Source organism: Drosophila gunungcola, assembly GCF_025200985.1.
Source record: "Drosophila gunungcola strain Sukarami chromosome 2R unlocalized genomic scaffold, Dgunungcola_SK_2 000004F, whole genome shotgun sequence".
NCBI classification, from domain to species: Eukaryota; Metazoa; Arthropoda; class Insecta; order Diptera; family Drosophilidae; genus Drosophila; species Drosophila gunungcola.
Genome location: NW_026453167.1, coordinates 2,190,264 through 2,209,954, shown reverse-complemented (window position 1 = coordinate 2,209,954; position 19,691 = coordinate 2,190,264). Strand labels below are relative to the sequence as shown.

Here is a 19,691-nt window from a genome sequence, read left to right as displayed (position 1 = left end):
ATTTAATATGTTATTTCCATTATTACGGCCTTCTTTGCTTCCAATATCTGATAGTAGAGTTCTACTGTCACGGCGGACTAATTAAAAAAAAAATTGGATGTCTCAAACTAATGGATTCACTGATAAAGGCAGGTGGTAAATCTGCCCCACTCTTCTTAAGTTGGTATTTGATATACTTACTGATCGTAGCACTTCTGGGGAAAACAGTCGTCGGGCACCTTGGGCGGCTTGGTGGCCCCATAGCTCGGAAAAGTCATGGGATCATTGTAAGCTCCCTGCGAGTTACGTCTCCCACCGACAGTGAGATCGTCTACGTAGGAAACCAAACAATGCCATGGTTTTTCGGTCAGTCGCGTAAATGCCGACGTCGGCTTTTGGCTGGCCGACTCTGGCGGTTGGTTGGCCGACTGCGACTGCGACAGCTCAGTCTTTTGGGCCGCAGAGCTCGTGTCGGCCGCTCCCGAGCTGTGCGACTCGGTGCGCGCGGACTGGAAGGATGCGGCTTTGTCTAGCGTCGATTGTGGATGCTCCGGACGTCGCCTCGAGTGGGCATGGGCATATCCATGGCCATGGGCTTGGGCTTGGGCTTGGGCATGGGCATTGGCATGGGCATTGTGGCCCTGACCCTGACTCTGAGTGGGTGCTGCTTGGATGCTCGTGGCATGAAAGTGCTGCTGGTGCTCGGTGAGAGCAGCCAGCGGCGGGGTGGTCTTTAGCGATGAAATTTGCGCCAGTGTCGGTGGCTCGATGCTCGATTTCAAGGATGTGGGCGGCGTGGCGGGAGATAGCTTTTGCTTTTGGATGAGCAGATTCTCATACGAATTGGTGCTTTTCAGCGAGAGGCTGTCCAATCGCAACTGGTCGTGTCCGTGGAGAAACTTCCGCGGCATCTTCTCCGACTCGATGCGCAGCGTGGAGATGGGCTTTTCCTCCTCGGGCAGCTCCTCCACACGCTCGATCAGGGAAAGCCGCTTGAAGCGATCAAATTGCACCGTGAACGGATCGATCTTGCGCCGCAGGAAGGGCGATTGACTGCTAGGCTGTGTGGCTGCCACTGCCATGGCTTCCATGGCCACGAAGGGGGCGTGAATTTGATCACAGATTTTGCGTATCTCATTGGAGATACTAAAGTCCTCGTCGATCTTGCGCTGCTTCTCCAGACTACGCCGCTTCAGTTTCACGGACTGCCGCTGAGCGGCTGCGCTGACGGACTGCGAACGCCGTGGCACGCTGGACAGGTCATAGCTGTCGTAGGGATTTAGCGGATGCACCACCTCGTCGGCGGCCGAACGCTCCGAGGCGCCCGTAATGATGGCAATGTGCTCCATTATGGCCTTGGTGGCCTCATCGGCCGCCGGCGAGGGCTCCGACAGATTGGAAAGCTTGCGCTCCAGGGATGTAGTACTGCGCTTGATCTCCTCCAGCTCCTTCTCGAAGCTCTGGATGATGTTGTCAAACTCGGAGTGCTCTATCAGCGCCTCGCTCTCTGGCTGCTGTGCAAACTGACTGGAGGGACGTCGCGATCTCATGGCATTCGAGATGCAGCTCAGGTTCGACCTGGGCTCGTCCTGGTCCTCCTGCAGAAACTGAAAGAGATCCTTTTGGTCGCAGTTGAGCAGTTCCTCGCGCAGATTGCCCTGCTGCGACAGCAGCTCGTCCTGCTCGATCGATATGGAGTTGAGCGAAAGACCGCTCGAATGGCGCCGCATCTCCGCCTCCTCCGACTTGAGCAGCGATCGCTGCGACTGTCCGCTGGACTGGGACAGGCGGTCCAGCGACTTGCGGTAGCTGGGAGAACGCGTCAGCAGGGACTTCTGGTACTTGAGATAGGCCTCGTCGTGCTGCGAGGAGTTGTCGGGTAGCGAGTCGCCACGGTTGAAGGAGCCACAGCCGCTGCGCTGGTCGTTGGCATACGGATCCGTGTCCGTGGAGTTGTACTGGCCCAGCATGCGCAGCTCAATGGATTCCGTGTAGGTGGCCTCTTCCCGGGAATCGTTCAGCTGGGTGCTCACGCCAGAGGAGATTTGGTGCTGCAGTCGGCGCTCCGAATGGCTGAAAGGCGTTAGATTTTGTCCATTGCCATTGCCATTCCCGTTTCCATTCCCATTCCCATTGAGAGGGGGAAAAGCTGCCATCATGGCGCTTTCGTAGGTGGGTGGCAGCGAGTCTGTGGTGGGTGGCAGTGGATGTGCCTCCAGCTGGATCTGCTCTGGCAAGTCTCCTGTGTTATCGTACTCTAGGCCATCCACAATCGTGTGCAGGCCGTCGTGCAGAGGAATTTGGAAGCCAAAATCAGAGCCCGAAACTGGCCGGTTCATAGACTCCTAAAAGGCAAATAGACTTATTTAGTTGCTAGGAAGTAAGATATTTAACCTTAACTCACCTGATAGCTCAGTCTGTGCATCTTGGTCTCGGCCAGCACACCCGCCTTTTCGCCCCTCTCCACTCCCACCGCAGCCTGCTGGGAATGAGCCTGAGCATGCGCCTGCTGGGCATCGAGTACGATCTGCTGGAACTTGTCCGCAAACTTACGCTCCTTGCGATCCTTGCGCTCCTGCCGCTTCTTGCGTATCAGGTCGCGCACGCGTTCGATGCTCCTCGCCAGCTTGGACTCCTCGCCCACTTCCTATTTGGATCAGAGATCGGGCACAGCATTAGCATACAGTCAAAGTAAATGGGGGGAAAACTCAACTGAAGAGTTCGCTACAAGATTTGAGTTTTTGAATAGACATCGATATAAACATTTCACGATTAGGGATCCAATGCATACAGAACTTAGAACTTAGAACGCTAAGGGCAGGCAACACAAAAGATTACAACTTATACTCATTAGCCTGATCAACGTTTGACTACACTATAAGTATTTACACATACAGTATGTCTGGATTGGATTTAGATATGGATTGGTTAACGCAAACGAGGCAAGCAAGTTTAAAGCAAGTAAGAACGGTTTAGTTGAAAAAATTACCTTCTTCTTGAAAATCTGTTTAACGATTTCAGTGTATTTAAATTGTTTTAGATTTGGTTTAGTTTGGTTTGTTCGTGTTTAGTATTTTGTGTTGGGTGTGTTTTGTGTGTGTGAGGTAAGTCAAAATTTAAACCGCATTGTGCAAAGTTGACGACAGAAATTGGGTTAATTGGATTACGCTTAAGTGCATTTTAAAAATTGTTTTTACATGTAGACCTACATTGAGACTTAAACGAGACTTGATGAGGTCTGTTCTGGCCTTGACTTCGATGCAGTTTGAAAGTGTGTCAATGTAAATGTCCTCAGAACAAGCCTCATGAAAACAGATTTCGGACAGAGCCGAACTGAAGAACTCGGCAAAAGGCAAGGAAAACAGTACCTTAATCCCTGTGCAGGGTGTTTATATTATAGGTTACATTTTTTAGTTAGTATAGTATAGTATAGTATGGGATAAACATATAGCACAGTTAGTAACACAATGCAGATAGTGATGCAATTTTGAAGGGGAATTTTAGAAAACATGAAAATGATAATCGATTTTGCTCTTGAAAAGAAAAGAGTGCCACAGATCGGATGGTGTATAATTCAACTGGTACTTCAAATCCAGGGGTGCCACCGCGCGATCAGGATGAAGCTAAGTAGTTCTCACACTCAGAGACACACATAAATACCGAAAACCACATATATATAAAGGTGCAAGACAAATACAACTCAAACATTTAGGTATCGATCTAACCATCGATTTTCTCAATCATTTTAGGGGATCGTTTTATGACACGGAGAGATGGTATTTCTCCCCTGTCGATTTTTGAGCGACTTGAGTTTAGTTGTTCGGTTGTTTAAGAAACTTTGCTGGCACACACATAGACATAAGGACATATACATTCACGAACGTTAAGAAACTGGAATCGGATCACGGTCAATGGGAACAACAGTGGACTTGCCTCTTTTTTCGACTTGAGCTCCTCGGAGTTGAAACTGTTGAGCAACAGGGCCAAGAACAAGTTGAGCACCATAAAATTTCCCATGACGAGTGTCGGCAGAAAGATGGCAAAGCAAGTGGAGGCTCCTTGCTGTGGAATGTTTGAGCAATTTTAACACACTTCAGATATGCATGTAAGTGGGTTGTAAATTCATACCTCCTCCTCGGCTCGCATGCAATCCCAGAGAGGCTCGATCCATTCGCCGCACAAAATGCGAAAGATCATCATGAACGAGTGAAAGAAGTCATTGAAATTCCATCTGCTCAAAAGTATACGCACAATTAGCTTCAAAATTCTTCATTAAAACTCATTATGTCTTGCCTTGGCACTGGATCAGGATCGAACTTCTCGGGCGTATAGTCTTTGGAGAACAATTGCATGCCGATGACGGCGAATATGTAGATGACTATGACCAAAATCAGCGTGAGGTTGCCGAGGGCACCGATCGTTGAGATTATAATGCTTAGGAGCACCTTCATTGTAGTCCACGATTGAGCTAGCTTTAATACCCTCAGCTGTAACAAAAGACCAATAAAAATGAGGCAATTTTTAATTAGAAGTAATAGAATACCAATCGCAAGCCGCGCAAGACACTGAGGCCGTCTACCAGCTCGAAAATAATGTCCAGCAAACTCGCAGTGACTATCAGCAGATCAAAGATGTTCCAGCCGCACAGAAAGAAGTCCTTGGACAGCGCCATTAGCTTCACAATGCACTCGAACGTGAAAATGGACGTAAAGACCTGTGAGGTAAGAGGAATATAAGATCATTCTTTTTTTAGGCTTTGGAGGAGTTCAAACTCACCTTGTTTCCCACATCCAGGGCGTTGCGAAAGCTTTCGCTCATCCCATGGTGTTCCATGGCCAGGAAGGCGGTGTTAAGCACAATGCATAGGGTGATGGCCAGTTCGAACAGCGGATCCCGCACCACTTTATAGAGGCAGTTTTGGAACTGTAGCCAGCTCTCGTAGTCGGTGCACCAGTGCACACAGCGATCACAGTTTCGATCGGGCAAATCATCTGGGAGAGACCATAGAGACACAATAAATCCTGTTTTACAACATGAATAGTAAAAACCTCCGGCAAGCCAATGTTTTAATACCCTTTCAGACAAGAACTGGATCCTAAATAATGATACAAAATATTATATTGTATAAAGCAACAAAAAAAAAAAAACAAGAGTAACGCCTATTTCTTCGAAACAACCAAATTTACCGAATTGTAGCCGAACGTTACCCTTAAATATAGTTATCAGGTCGAAAAATATTTTAAAATGATCAGTGTGCTAGATAATACACTTGTAGGATATAGTCAACCGATTTTGATTCAAAATTAATTTAAAAAACCGCGAAATTTAACAATTCTGATTGTTCAATGCCAGCTATAGGTTATACCCGTTTTCAAACTTAACCTGCTTACATACTACTAATAAGAAAGTCAAATCTCTGGCCTTTAAACTGACTTGGCTAAATCAACTTGTCTAGTAACAATGATCAAGAATATATACACTTTATAGGGACGGACATGTCTCCTTGAGTACAGCTATAAACCAATATCTCTCTTCAAGAGGGTATAAAAAACTTACCGATCACCACCACCTCCGAGGAGAATTCCTGGTGCAGGGCGTACACATTGTGGTTCTTGATGCGGGCTATGTTCCCGTTGCACTTGATGAGGCGCACTTCGCGGGGCGAAAGGGCCAGCTCCACGGTGGACACGTGGCCCAGCTCGTTGGTCGTGTCCTGCTCCTCGTGATCGTCCACCACCCCGGAGTCGTCCTGCGAGGACTCGCGATTCACGCCACTGGAGTTGGAGCTCGCCTGCCGGCTGCTAGCGATGAGTTGACCCTTATAGTCCGAGGGGTACAGCATGTTGGGATTCTTCACACCCCCGCCGCCGCCGCCGGCGTCCTGAAAGCTGATGCGCCCCTTTGGAGTGGGAGCGGTGGCAGTGTTGGTGCTGTCGCCACCGGACGCTTTTGCCAGCTGGTGCTGCTGTTCCATCTGCTGGTACTGTTTCTGCGCCTGCAAGCTGAGTGCTGAGGGGCGTTCCGTGGCGCTGTGGCGGGGACTTGGTCCCGGACTGGGCGTGGCAGAGTGGGACTTGGGCTCATTGCCATTGCTGCCGTTTCCATTGCCATTGCCGGAGCCGCCCTCCTTGCCGCCTTTGCCCTTTTTTCGGCGCGTCTTTTTCTTGCTGTACGAGGCCAGGAGCACGCCCTTCCTGGAGTCGATTTTCTTCTTGTTGTTCTTGTTCAGTTTCTTTACGTTCAGCACCGACGGATCGAAGCTGAACGTGGAGTCGTCTCGATGGTCCAGCAGATCCTTCTTCCGTTCCTATAGGGACATCAACAAGTTGGTAATGCACTAGGATCAGGATAAGATGGTCTCACCTCGTTCGTTATCTCTGCCTCCTCCTCGTAACTCAACGCCACTACGGCCAGCATCAGGTTGATCAGGTAGAACGAGCCAAAGAAAACCACCACCGTGAAAAATGAGACGCTCATGGGACCACAGGTGGCCAGAACCTGAAAAAAGGACTCTGGATTAAATTCTTTTCGGAAAACATTAAGTTCCTTAAGTTATGCATGACTGCATCTGGGAATTAACTCCTCAAAACTGCAATGAATATCTGGGAAATTGTATCCTCAGTGAACTGCGATTTCTTAAGAATTTTTAGTCAGCGCCAAAATTTGAATGGCTAGGTTAATTTCGATCATCCTACCTTTAAGAACTATTAGACTGCCATCGGCAAAAGAACACGCAAATTAAAGAGTTTCTATACATTTTACACTGCTTCAAAGGAGTTAATGAAATCATAGCTCTGCCATCATAATTCATTGATGCAGGACTTGGAATACCCACCATATTGTACACATTCTCCCAGTAGTCCAGCGTGATGAGCTGGAACGTCGTTAGCATGGACCACATGAAGTTATCGAAGTTGGTGTAGCCGTGATTGGGATTCTCGCCGACGCAGAGGCACACGTACTCGAAGGGGCAGTGGCGGGCTCCGGTCAAGTTGCCGCACAGAACGGGCAGTTCATCCTCGTCGTAGAGCCAGTTGTCGGTGTCGTTGACCCACCTGGAATGGATGCACTGTTAGTTTACAATTCTGGAAACCACAGGGATGCTTATTACATGTGCCAATCCGCATGGGAGACGTTCGTCCAGTCGGTGGGCACCTGGCGCACGCACTTGTTGCGCAACTCGCCCATGTAGACCTGCAGGGCGAAGAGCGCAAAGACCATCAGGCAGAAGATGGTCAGGGTCATGACCTCTGCCAGCTGGCGGAAGGAGTGTAGCAGCGCGTTGATGATCGTCTTCAATCCGGGCATGATGGACACCGTTTTGAGGGCGCGCAGCACGCGGAAGGTGCGCAGCCCGGCCAGGTTGCCCACCTCCATGCCGATGGTGGCGTAGCCGCTGGTGATGACCACAAAGTCCAGCCAGTTCCAGGGGTTGCGCAGATACGTGTACTTGTTGAGCAGAAAGCCCTTGGCAATGATCTTGATCACCATTTCGATGGAGTAGATGGCCAGGAAGATGTACTCCGCCTCCTCCACCGTTTCCGTCATGGCCAGGAAGATGCAGTTGAACAGGATGGTGGCCATGACGCAGTAGTCGAAGAACTGGTTCGTCGCGATATAGACGCACACGCGCCGTGCCGGGCTCCATGGGTAGAAAAGGAACAGGCTTTTGGTGCCGGTGAAGCGATGGATGTAGTTCTTGCGGAACCGCTTGGACACCACGCAGAAGGTCTGCAAATGCAACATGCAATTCAAAAACAGGCGGGCAGTGTACAGGGTGCTGTTTGGAGAAGTCTCTGCCCTCCAGTCACCAGTGCGGGCAGGCGTCCCGCACTATGTTCCCCACTTATTTCAATCACTTTCTGCTTTGTCTACCAACAATTTAATATTAAATTTAATTTATAAAACAGCAGCTAAGTGGAATGGGATATGGCAGCCCGGGCTTAAAATTAAATGGCAACGCTGGCCAGCCCAGTGGCAGCGCCACTATCGATAACTATCGTTTACGGCCCTGTGCAACCCTGCAGCGGGCTGTCAAAATCGCCACGCGAGGTTAGCACGCCGACTTCCGTTCGGTACTCGTTCTTTCGTTCTCAAACCGTCGTCCAGACCAGAAGGAAAATGAGAGCTAAGGTAAAAACAGTTCTCCAAGTGATATTCTTGTTCTCTCTGATATAAATATAATACAGTGATTAGTAAATGTTGGCGCCTTTGTGAACCGCAATTAACAGTGTTTTCTCTTGTTTTGCAGTGGCGTAAGAAGCGTATGCGTAGGTTGAAGCGTAAGCGCAGGAAGATGCGTGCAAGGTCCAAGTAATCGCAGCGCCATCGCCCACTAAATGGTGAGTTTCTTTCAACATCCGCTGCCCGCGGGAGCACCCCCATCTTAATCTCCTTCTGTGGCACGCAAGGTTCTAATTTCGGTTTTCTTTCTTATTAAATTGCAGGAACCTTTGATTGATGCCAACCAAAAAGCAACAAACGAAACATGCCGACACTGGGCCAGCCCCTTAAGCAAGGGCCCCCAAAATGTAATTTTGCAAAACCAGTTTTCACACAAACGTACATGTGCATTTAAAATTCACGTTTCCATTTCTCGTAAAAATTGATTCTAATAAATTACTGGATTTTCGCCAAGGTTCCACGAGAAAAAGCATGTGTTATTAATGAGAATGAGAGAGTGGTAGTGGTAAAAGAAGAAGAGAAAATGAGGCGGGCGTGCTCTTTCGACATAACCACATTTGCAAATCGCGTGTGTATATGTGCGTGAGAGCACGTTTTGCCAAAAGTGTTTTTGCCTTTCAGATTGAGTCTGATTAGATTTGGCCAACCGGCAGATTGGATCTATGGATTTCCAATTGGAGACTGGCCGGAGCAGCCTCGTTAAACATTGATGGCCCAGAGAGTGGTTGCTACCAAATCGGTTAATACGATTATATGGCCGCATTCTGATGATGGAGGAGCTGGTGCCCCCAGGGAGCGCGTGTCCTGCGCTCGTCATGCCGTTCCGCTCTTGCACGCACTCCCCACTCGGAATATCGATTTGTTTGCCGCCGGAGGGAAGCCACCCAAGCCGAAACTAAACCTGAAGCAAGTGGTTCATTAGCGCCCTGATTTCTTCAATTATATATGCAGATGAGGCCGAGGATGATGTCCCAGTAAGTCAGTCAGCCAACCAGCGAACCAACCCACTTGTCTGAAGGTCGTTTGTCACTGTAATACACACATAAAAGTCGCTCAGCCGAGTAAGCAGAAATTTTAATGTAACAAGCTAAAATTTCGATTGGGTGGCTGTTTGCCCATTTACCATAGCTAAAAATTTGCATGCCATGCCATTCATTCTATTCCCTTTTCCTTTTCTTTCCACCCAAAATTGTGGTTAGGGATTGTGGCAAGCAGCAGCAGAAGGGAGCTTAAGGATAAGCGTGTGTACTTTTAAGTGCCCGAAATGAAAAGTTGTGTAGGACCTTGTTCAGTTCTGTGTCTTATCATGTCGCCGGAGTGGAGCAGACGGCCTTGTTTGCCAGCAAAGTGCCATTAAATGCAATTAAGCACTTTGATTCTCCTGCTGCAGTGTTTGAGAGCCCACTTTCTTTAGGAGCTATCATAGCTGCGTAGGTTTGCCCAACAAAAATCTCATATTCCAAAGCAATTAACTATGGTTAGCAAAGTTACTCAAAGCAAAGATTGAATTATTTGGACAGTTTTTAGCACACACTGTTAGAGTTGAACGAATAAGTTGATAGGTACTAAAAACATTTTATTACAGAAAGTTTTGAGCAATTGATTGACAAACTTTGGCTTGGCTAGACTAACAATTAACTTTCGACTATGTTATTCAACATTTACTTTAGTTGCTTACGAGCATTTCAGACTGCCATAGAATTGTTAAGAGGGAGAACTATTAAAACCAAAGCCAATGGCTTTGTTTGGCCACTTTTTGACATTTTGTCAGTGATGAGCGAGAAAGGCATTGCTAACTTAATTGGTTTTTATTTTCGACTTTGCTTGACTTCACAAGATGTATTTAATGGGTGGTCATTGTGACTTAAGTTGCTCTGGGAATTAACTGGATTTTGTGAAAAGGATTTTATCAAATCCTTGTGGACAGCTTAAGCAACTAGCCATCTGAGATGGGAAGTGATTTTCAGCAGTGACCCACCCGGAAAGTGCTCATTTGTTTTACTACAGATTTAATTATAGAATGTGGGACAACATTGCAGGAGTCACTGTGACCCAGAGAGGTAGCAACCTTATTCGCAATATGGTTTTGCCGGACTGCAAGCCTCTGGCCAATAAGATTTAATTATAGATTGCCGGGCTATGTGTTTGTCTTGGACTTAGTGGGATATCCAGTCAATCGATAAACACATCACTCCGGCGTCACAGGTACGCTCATCTCACGTCCATTGTACTGCAGCCCTGTTCGGGCTGGTCACTTGCATGTTTATTTAGTCCAGTCCATGCCAGTCCAGAATTATTTTGCCTCGACACGTGGCCCGAAACGATAGCCGCCAAGTCTTGAGTACACTTGCATGTTCGCCTATAATTTGTCCTCTGCGGCTGCTGCGGCAGCAACTCCAACTCCGACTACGGCCAGTTTGTTTGAGTCACGTAAATACGGTTGTCAACTTTGCTGCCCGGAGCCCTGTGCATGACATGACCCATATTTCCAGCGCCGACCACCACATCCACATGCACACAGAAAAATAGCAAATGTAAAGTCAAACATTTAAGTGTTAAACTTTCCCAACTGAGGTCGGTCCTTAACCACTGGAATTCCAAACAATGTCTTTTTGGGAGGAACGTTTGTGGATTTAAGATCAACATTTATAAACTATAAAAATATTCGACCCAAGGGTTAACCACTGAGCTACGGTTTTCTTAAGAAGTAAAGAATCGATTAAAGACAATACAAAAGGTAATCTTAAATTCAGTATATTTTAAAAAAAAACAAAAAAAAATTAAAAATTAATATTTATTTTACCTTTTTAATCTTATTATTCAAATACAAAAATGAAAGCAACAAAATTAATACTTTTTCCACTATTACAATTATTATAAAACTTTTCAAAGTAACAAAAAATTAGGCAACAAATTTAAAAAACAAATGGGTTTCCTTTTGAGTTTTGTTGTAATACTATTTAATGGCTTAACAAATAAAGCAACAAACAACAAAATATTATAATTCTTGTAGAGGAAAGTAATTTTCTATGTTGATTTTACATATGTTTTTTTTTCTGTGTGTACAAACGTGTGCGCAATTGTGTGGTGTGTCCTTTGTTTGAGGTAGTTCCAAAATTTATTCCCACCTTTGAAATTTAACGAGCGCGCGGCATTTACGCTGATTTCCTTTTCGGCTTTTTGAGGGCCCACGAGGGCCGTTCTAGGCGTTTCCATTAACCCCGGTTTCCCTGCCGCCAAAGTGCACTTCCCCACTTGTGCCCACAATGCCGCAAGTGCAACAAAAACCAAGCCAAAGCGAAGCGAAGCTATCAAAACAAAAGCAACAGCCCTGCGCGGCGTTCCATTTCCGCCGCTTGCATTTCATCGCTTCATCCCTTCAACCCCACTAACCGCCAGGAATGCGAAGGAAACCGAATACCGTGGGTCTCGCGGCGTCGTCCGCAGTCCGTGTGACTTTTTAATTAGAGCCAATGGGCGGGCAACTGGGGTGAGGCCGTGGGTAATGAGAACTCACCTCCTCGTAGATGAAGGTGTCAATCTCCTCCAGCGGCTTGCCGTACATGTGCTCCGGAAAGGGTTCGAACTTGCGGGGCAGCACGTCGCCGTCCTCCACGGAGGCCTTGGTGCGCGGATGGAAGCCGTACTCCCGCACCAGCTGGATGTGCCGGTTCTCGTGCTTGACCTGCGACCTCTGCGTATACGCAACGACCTGGTGCTTGGCGACAGCTGCAAGAGATCAGAGTAATTAGTACGGAAAATAATGGTTGATATTTGTTTATGGCTGTTTTTTTTTTAATATTAAAAAGAAACCGTTAATATGCCCCGTACCAGTGATTTGAATCACCTAATAACGAAACTTTTTAAAACATACCTCCCAAGAAACCCTAATTTTGATTAATGTTTAAGTTGTTTTGGGTTAAGGCCATTTTACAAAAATTATAGAGCGGTTGAAAAAAACCTCATCGTTAAATATGGTATACTTTGGTAATAAATGTATGTAGCAAAGGAGTCTTAAGTTATACTGCTACATTACATTGTATTGGACAGGCGTCAAAATTAAATGGAGCCGAATTCAGTTTTGAAACTTTGGCAACATAATCGTAATTAGGTGTACTTACAATTTCAATTAAATACAAAATGGACATTTTTGACCCACCTAAACTGGTGCCCCAATGGAGACCATATATGAAAATAGCTCCCAAAAATTAATCTTTTATATTATTGTCAGAAAAATTTGTTGTATATTAAAGTTTCGACATATAAAATCTATAAATCGAACAGAATATTGAGTTATGGATAGAAACTTCAGCAAAGCCTAGCAAAAATATATGCACCATCTTGCGATTGTCAGCATTTTTGTAGTAGTAGAAACCCAGACCAGATGCCTGAAAACTCGGCTCTAATCCAAGTAATGCAGGCCGTCGGCGGCGGAATTGCCGGAGCTGCCACCCGCACCATAACCCAGCCGCTGGACGTGCTGAAGATTCGCTTCCAGATGCAGGTGGAGCCGGTCACGCACCACAAGGGCTCCAAGTACCGTGGCGTGATCCACGCCATGCGGTCTGTGTACGCCGAGGAAGGAATGCGCGGCATGTTCCGGGGGCACAACTCGGGGCAGGTGTTGAGTATTTGCTACGCCCTAGTGCAGTTTTGGTCCTACGAGCAGCTTCGCTCCAGGGCCCACCATTCCCCCTTCTGGATAGAGCGTCCGTTCCTCATGTTCTTCGTTTGCGGCGGATTGGCCGGTTGTCTGGGAGGCCTGGTCACCCAGCCCCTGGATGTGGTGCGCACGCAGATAGTGGCCGCCGATCCCTCCTCGCATCGCAGTCGGATGAGCACCCTGCATGGACTGCGAAGGGTGTACAGGTTGGAGGGCTGGGCGGGCCTATTCCGGGGATTGCCCTTCACGCTGGTGCAGATCTTCCCGCTGGTGGGCGGCAACTTTGTCATGTACAAGTACCTCAACGCCCTGGTACTGATGGCCCAGCCGCCCGAGCAGCGGCTGGAGATCCACAGCGGCTTCCTCTTGCTCAACGGAGCCCTGTCCGGAGTGGTGTCCAAGATGCTCGTCTATCCGGCGGACCTGCTCAAGAAGCGCATGCAGTTGGTGGCCTTTAAGCACGACAGGAAGAGCTTTGGCCGAAACCCCGACTGCCCCACACTGCTGGGCTGTATTGCCGCCACGTTTCGGGTGGAGGGACTGGGCGGCTTCTACAAGGGCATGTCGCCCACCCTGCTCAAGGCCGGACTGACCAGCGCCGTTTACTTCACCATCTACGACATGTTCAAGCGGCACTACATCGCCCCCATGAGGGAAGCCGACAAGGCGCGGTCAAGACTTGGGAAGTAGTGGTCATAATATAGTTAATCAGGTAAGCACCAAAGCTGGAAATAACGATATAATTATAGTGCCCCGACTATTGAAACAGCTAACCAATTTCAACAACTATCGGGCTTTAGGTGGCGGCATCTGCCGTACTGCAGGGTCACTACTTCCAGCTAATATAAAAAAAAAAACGTTTTTGCTAAAAACTTATAAAATATTGGTTCGATTTGGAACATTTGTCTCGATAGATATTGACCAAATAAACATACACAGATTAATAACTGACCTCTACCATGTTTCAAAGTGACATGACAGACTTTCGCTATTCTATATAAGATTGAAAACGCTTCCTTTCAACCTGTTACACACTTTTCAACAAGTACAATATACTCGTTTTCTCTACGAGTAAAGGGTATAATATGTCCCACCCATTGTCGAATAGCTTGTTTAAATTATTACACTAACATGGTTTATTTTGTACATCAGCATCGCGTGAGGATGTGTGGAATATGGATGAGCGAATCGAGCGAGTCGTATATAAGTTAAGAGTCCCGTGGATGGAGTGAACTGAAGGGCGTAAGCATTGAGCAGTAGACTAGACGACCAGATGGCCAAGGCCGGACAGTGCCGCCTACTTCCAGTTGGAGCTGGATCCCGCCCAGCCGCCGGAAGCTGGCGCCGAGTAGCTGTATCCGTCGCCACCTCCGCCGGAAGATGCGGATCCGCCATAGGAGCCACCTCCTGCGGAAGCAGCGGCAGCGGCCACCACTTGGCTATCGTAGCTGGATCCGCCGCCGCTGCTGTAGCCGCCTCCATGTCCACCACCACTGTATCCTCCGGAGCTGTAAGAGGAGGAACCGCCGGAGCTGTAGGAAGAGCCAGTGCTGTATGAGGAGCCACCGCTGTAGGAGGAACCGCCGGAGTAGCCGCCGGAGTAGCCGCCATCGTATCCGCCAGCTGAGCCACCGCCGTAACCACCGGATGAGCCATGGGAATCACTGCTGCCCACAGCAGCGGCAATCAACTGAGTATCATGGCCTCCGCCGCTGTGTCCACCACCACCGCTGTAGCCTCCATATCCGCCGCTTCCTCCGTGGGCGGAAGCGTCTGAGGTGGCGGCAATGGCAGCGATATTTGCAATGGCATGACCACCGTGTCCGCCGCCGCCGCCTCCGTGGCTGTGCCCATGTCCATGATCAGAGGACGAACCAGCGGCAGCTGCAATGGCTGCAATCTTGGCATCATCGTGACCGCCGGAGCTGTAACCGCCGGAACTGTATCCTCCGGAGCTGTATCCGCCGGAACCATGTCCTCCTCCGCCACTGTGATTCTCTGTGATGACAGCATAGGTGTTCACATGGCCGCCGCCTCCACCGCCAGCGCTGTAACCGCCATCATGCGAGTGAATCTCGTAGCCACCGCCTCCATGACCGCCAAAATCGCCGCCTCCATGGCCTCCGAAGTCACCTCCTCCTCCGTGGCCACCATGGTCGCCATGGTCACCACCGCTTTCGGGCAAATGAATGCGAATGTGGACGTGCTCGCGCCCAAATGTGGGCTTGCCCCAAACAGCCGGACTGGCCAGCAGGAGTGCGCTGATCTGGGATGGGTTGGGAGAATCAAGGGGTTAGGATCCATCGAGACTGATGATGCACATGCAAACTCACTATGAAACGGGCTGCCATTTCGTTGGATTCGTTGACAAGGACTCTGGGATGTGACAACCACTTGCCTCTGGACCGACTGGAAATGATTCGGCAATCGTGACTGCGCGCCGTTTTATACTCGGGAGACATAGGGGTTACATAAGCGATCGCGACGCCGTCGAGCAAGTGCAAAGATAATCTCTTTCGGCGGCGGCGGTGACGAGCAGACGCAGACGCAAACCCACTGGAGCTGGAGCTCCACAACAGCGACCGCGACCCATTGAAGGCCACATCTTCTCTTCTCGACTCTCCACTCTCCCTTTCTGCGGATCGCAAGAGAGTGTTGACCTTTCACATCATCCCCAGCATGTGCCCTTTGCAAGCTCCGTCAGCTCTTCCCACTCACTCACTCCTACACTGAGAGAATGCGGTGAAGCCATTATATGTGTATTCTATGTGAAAATCGATTTTAAAATGATTCGACGTTTTTATATTAAACGGTGTGTTGCTAGCATAAGTGTAGCGGAACTGTTTTGCTTATCATAAGCATTTTCGGACTAATTTCTTACAGACAAAACCTGTTTTTTTGACTATATAGATCGCAAAAAGTCAATTAAAGAAGTTCCCTAGGAACTGTTTTTGAGGTACACAAAAAATTGTAATGTTTTGCTTTTCATTAGCAATTTCCTTTAAAGAAAACCAGTTCTTTTTTTTAAGACTAAATTGAGATTGAAAAAAGTCACTCAAAGAAATTATAAAAATATATTAGGTATGTGGAAAGTCATGTCTATTTATATATTTACAGACATTTGAAAAAAATTTAATATAATTTAACCAAAATTTAATAAAAAGATTCTACGATATAGTATGTTTAGGAATAAATGATCGTAAAAATTACATAATTACAATTTTTCCTACATTTATATGGAAATCTCATTGTTAATGCCATATTTAGTTTAGTATTTCTTTGAGTTAAGGAATTTTTCCTGACATAAAAAAATAGTATCTGGTTTTATCTAAATTTTTTATAATTGTGTCACATTTTATTACAAACACAACATTTTTTAAACTATTATTATCCTGTATCCTACAACATGGCTTTTTACTTAATGCTTAGTAGCATATATTAAAATGCCGACTAAAACAGGTTCGACCTTTAACACGATATTTCTCCCAGTGCACTAACTCACTCTCTCTCCGGAGGAGCATTGGTTGGCTTCTGTGCTCCACTTTCGTTTGAGAGTGAAAATCTGAGTGGCCCTAAGCTGCTGTGGCAGCCGAAAATGGTTAAAATCGAAATTCAAATTGTGGTAATATGCAACTTGACCAGTTCCAGTTTTAGTTTTGGCCCAAAGCTCGTTGTTATTGTTATTGTTACTGCCAGTTTATCACATTGACGATGCTGGCTGTTAACCGTTAGGTATTTTGTTGGGGCTCATGTTATATGGCTGTGGATGGAAGTTTATGCAGATACGAACTTCCTATTGGCAATTCCTTATTGTTGCTCCGGCGGACTTGCATAACGATTGGCCAAGGGTGTGCTGGTGGGTTGGATTGGCTCTTAAATCGTTGGTCATTAACCCATTGCTGGCTGTACCGGAAATAAGCCCGATAATGCTGTTTGCCAGCGCCGAATGATAATTGAGTTATGTTCTACGGCTGGGGGCAGGTCAGAGGCTCTCCTTTTTGAAAGCCAGCGCGGAAAGTGGCTCTCGAGCGATATTGGGTTAAGCATCGCCTGCAGCAGCATCAAAAATATCTTGTCATGCTCCGGCGCAGCAACATTGGCGCAAAAAAAGTACCGTTCCGTGGGTTTTGTTTTTTGCCTCTTACATCAGCAAGACAAGAGGTCATGGCCATTGGCCACCTAACACCATCATCCAACCCACCACCCTGCCACCCCACCACCCATCTCCCAGTTATGCATTCGCCGGTGATTAGCTACAGTTTTCATTAGCATTGAGTGACTGAACCAGCGAGTGGGCCGCAGCTCGCAGCTTTCATCCGAACCACCGGAATCGGGGCCATCCGGCCATTTCGATTACGTCGCTGATTATCATTTCTCATCTGGGCAGCTTGGCAACTTGACAGGCAGATTCCATCGTTGCCGAATAATTAATACACATTTAAACTGTTTCGTATTGTAAACAAAAGCGGCGTGCTTACATAAGGAACTAGCTGCTGCCGCCGTCGCAACAATCCGCTGCCAATCGAACCATAATGACGATCATAATCACGATGCTGTATCCAATGAAGTTCAAACTGGGGACCATTCAAGCTGCATCTCATGATGCTGGATTACATCTTTCGGCGAGGGCTCTGCTCGCGATGATGAAGCTGCCACTGCTGCTGCCGCTGCCGCTGCCGCTGCGATGATGACGGCAATGACGATGGGCAACCGGTTAGCGGTCGCACATTAACATCGGATGCAAGACAAGACGCACATCTTCCCCGTATTGCATAATCGTCCCGGGGCTCGCGACTTGCTACTTGCGACTTGAGACTCGAAACTCCAGACTCGCCGCCGCATCTTCACGCGGAAGCAAAGTCATTCTCAAAGCGCCCAAAAACAAAAAGGAAATTGCACACAGACACAGAAAACTTAAAAGCAACTAACAACGTGCAATGTCGCTGTTTTTCACAAAATACCAGTTGCTCCCACACACGGCGAGAAATATCTTTAGTAACATGATGCATGACAAGAAACGTGAAGATGAAAAGGGGTAAATTTGGTTGAAATAGTTTAACTGTATTACGAAAGTTGCAGCCAAAAATTGAGGAACTAGTTTTAATCAAAACATTGTTTCTTGTATTGAAATCTATTGCATAACCTTCGTTATAGCTCTATAAAAATCTCAACTCTAAACATATAAAGCAATAATTTAAGTGTATAATGCATTATCCGCATTTTGGAGACAAGTGTTAGCCAAAAGTATAGTTTTAGGCAACAATTACTTTGCTAATAAATTTATACTGTTAATTAATTTTCACTCTATTGCCTGAAAATATAATAAACTCCATAAGGGTACATAAAACTTTAACTATAAATATATGAAGAAATATTTGAATATTTGAATTTGAATTAACATTATCCGCATTTTGAAGGAAATTTGCTAGGAAAAAGTTTAATCAAAATAATGGGACTAGCTTTATTAAAAGCATTACACCAACAAAGAATTTATACTTTTCTTGTTCATTATGTTGAATTTTGTTTTGAATACATAATAAACTCCATAAGGGTACATAAAAACGTTGTAAGCATTGTTTAAAACTAAGTAAAATTAAAATTGTTTTTACAACTTGGCACATTTTTAAGACTTCTTCTCCGAGTTGTTTGCCAGTTCATCGTTTCAGTTTAATAACTTTCTTCAAGTGCAGCCATTGTTGCAGTTGCAGTTGCAAGTGGTGTGGCTGCTTCAGTTGCAGTTGCAGCTGCAGCTGCACAGACACAGACCTTTGCACAAGTTCAATGGTGAATGGAAATTGAAATGGGATTTGGACTCGGAGCGGTGGGACTGGGTGAGGTTGGTGGTGGTGGTGGGGCAATTACGACCCTCACAGGCGGGGCACTTTCTATGCGGCGCTCGCTTCACTCGCTTCCTGGCCCTGGCCAAAAACCAAATCCAATTCGAGGCTTACGAGCCGAAATGGAAGGTAGTTGCCCAAGGAGAAGCCAATGCTGATGCTGTTGCCGATGCAGAAACTGCAGCGATGCGGGAAAAAAAACAAAAGTGGAAAAAAAAGCGAATCGGGAGGATAAAGCGAGATACAGATGCAATTGCTCTACATATTTAATTAGTTTCCGTTTCCGTTCATATTCGTAATCCGCAGCAGGCAGCGCCTGCTGGCCTTTGTGCATTGTTCACCTCCCGAACGAATATCCTGCTCCGCTGACAATGGAACCCACCACCCACTCAGTCAGCCACCCACTCCCCCCAAAAGGACAAATTGCGCTCTCTTTGGGCGCCTGCAAAACGGTTGCGTAACTTATGGCCAGTCATCAGCCGAAACTTTTGCGTCCAGCAAAAGCGCTTCCCATTTTCGATTTGTTTATCATTTATTTAAACGGCCTTAGGGTCGGCCTGTCCCTCCATTAAGCTGCTTCGATTCCGTTCTCGTTTTATTGGCCAAGACCCAGACCCAGACCCAGACCCAGACCCCGATCCAGAGCCATGAACATAGCCAGGGCACAAGCAATCGCCGGCACACAATGAGCAATGCTATTTAATTATGTTGATGAGCAGGACCGGACAGGAGGACAGGAGTCCGGGAAGTGGCAGGAAAGCGCACAACACGCACAAAAGGCAAATGCCTTCGCCCTTTCCACCCCCAAAAACCGCCACTCCCACGTCGCCATTCCGTTATCTGGCACTGTGGGGGCTCGCTAAGAAAGTGAACAACCACAGTGCCTGCAATATAACCAATATAACCTGATGATGAATGCTCGTTGTCAAGCTCTTAAGTTTGCCAACTAATATATATTTTTAAGTTATGCAAACTTGCAGTCTACCACTGATTGGAAGCTTAATTAATGAGAATTAAAAGACTTATAG

At 47.0% G+C, this 19,691-nt stretch overlaps 3 protein-coding genes across 4 annotated transcripts in view; 1 reads left to right on the top strand and 2 right to left on the bottom strand.

The window, feature by feature from the left end:
• The window catches only part of LOC128254097 (sodium channel protein 60E), a 36,844-nt gene that overhangs the window by 11,577 nt on the left and 5,576 nt on the right, over positions 1–19,691 (bottom strand). The window contains exons 4-16 of the mRNA XM_052982915.1: positions 11,681–11,892; positions 7,091–7,710; positions 6,815–7,034; positions 6,343–6,477; positions 5,536–6,286; positions 4,756–4,970; positions 4,523–4,693; positions 4,273–4,466; positions 4,108–4,210; positions 3,913–4,041; positions 2,969–2,983; positions 2,384–2,626; positions 181–2,324 (exon numbers count right to left, since the gene is read on the bottom strand). Coding sequence (XP_052838875.1) covers positions 181–2,324; positions 2,384–2,626; positions 2,969–2,983; positions 3,913–4,041; positions 4,108–4,210; positions 4,273–4,466; positions 4,523–4,693; positions 4,756–4,970; positions 5,536–6,286; positions 6,343–6,477; positions 6,815–7,034; positions 7,091–7,710; positions 11,681–11,892 — 5,152 coding nt within the window. The remainder of the gene's footprint in view (positions 1–180; positions 2,325–2,383; positions 2,627–2,968; positions 2,984–3,912; positions 4,042–4,107; positions 4,211–4,272; positions 4,467–4,522; positions 4,694–4,755; positions 4,971–5,535; positions 6,287–6,342; positions 6,478–6,814; positions 7,035–7,090; positions 7,711–11,680; positions 11,893–19,691) is intronic.
• LOC128254106 (mitochondrial thiamine pyrophosphate carrier) lies at positions 7,952–14,115 on the top strand. Of its 2 annotated transcripts, XR_008267514.1 has the most exons (4): positions 7,952–8,112; positions 8,231–8,321; positions 8,427–9,224; positions 13,979–13,993. XR_008267514.1 is itself a non-coding variant. In XM_052982929.1 (2 exons), exon 1 carries the CDS (start codon positions 12,548–12,550, stop codon positions 13,514–13,516), a length of 969 nt encoding a protein of 322 aa, XP_052838889.1. In that variant the 5' UTR covers positions 12,383–12,547; the 3' UTR covers positions 13,517–13,538; positions 13,979–14,115. The 2 variants fall into 2 exon arrangements, 1 of the variants encoding a protein (XP_052838889.1); XM_052982929.1 differs by lacking the exons at positions 7,952–8,112; positions 8,231–8,321; positions 8,427–9,224 and adding an exon at positions 12,383–13,538 and having other exon boundaries at positions 13,979–14,115.
• LOC128254105 (uncharacterized) lies at positions 13,936–15,500 on the bottom strand. The gene is made up of 2 exons (XM_052982928.1): positions 15,160–15,500; positions 13,936–15,092 (listed from the first exon to the last, which is right to left on the bottom strand). The coding sequence occupies exons 1-2, from the start codon at positions 15,286–15,288 to the stop codon at positions 14,124–14,126; spliced, it is 1,098 nt and encodes a 365-aa protein (XP_052838888.1). The 5' UTR covers positions 15,289–15,500; the 3' UTR covers positions 13,936–14,123.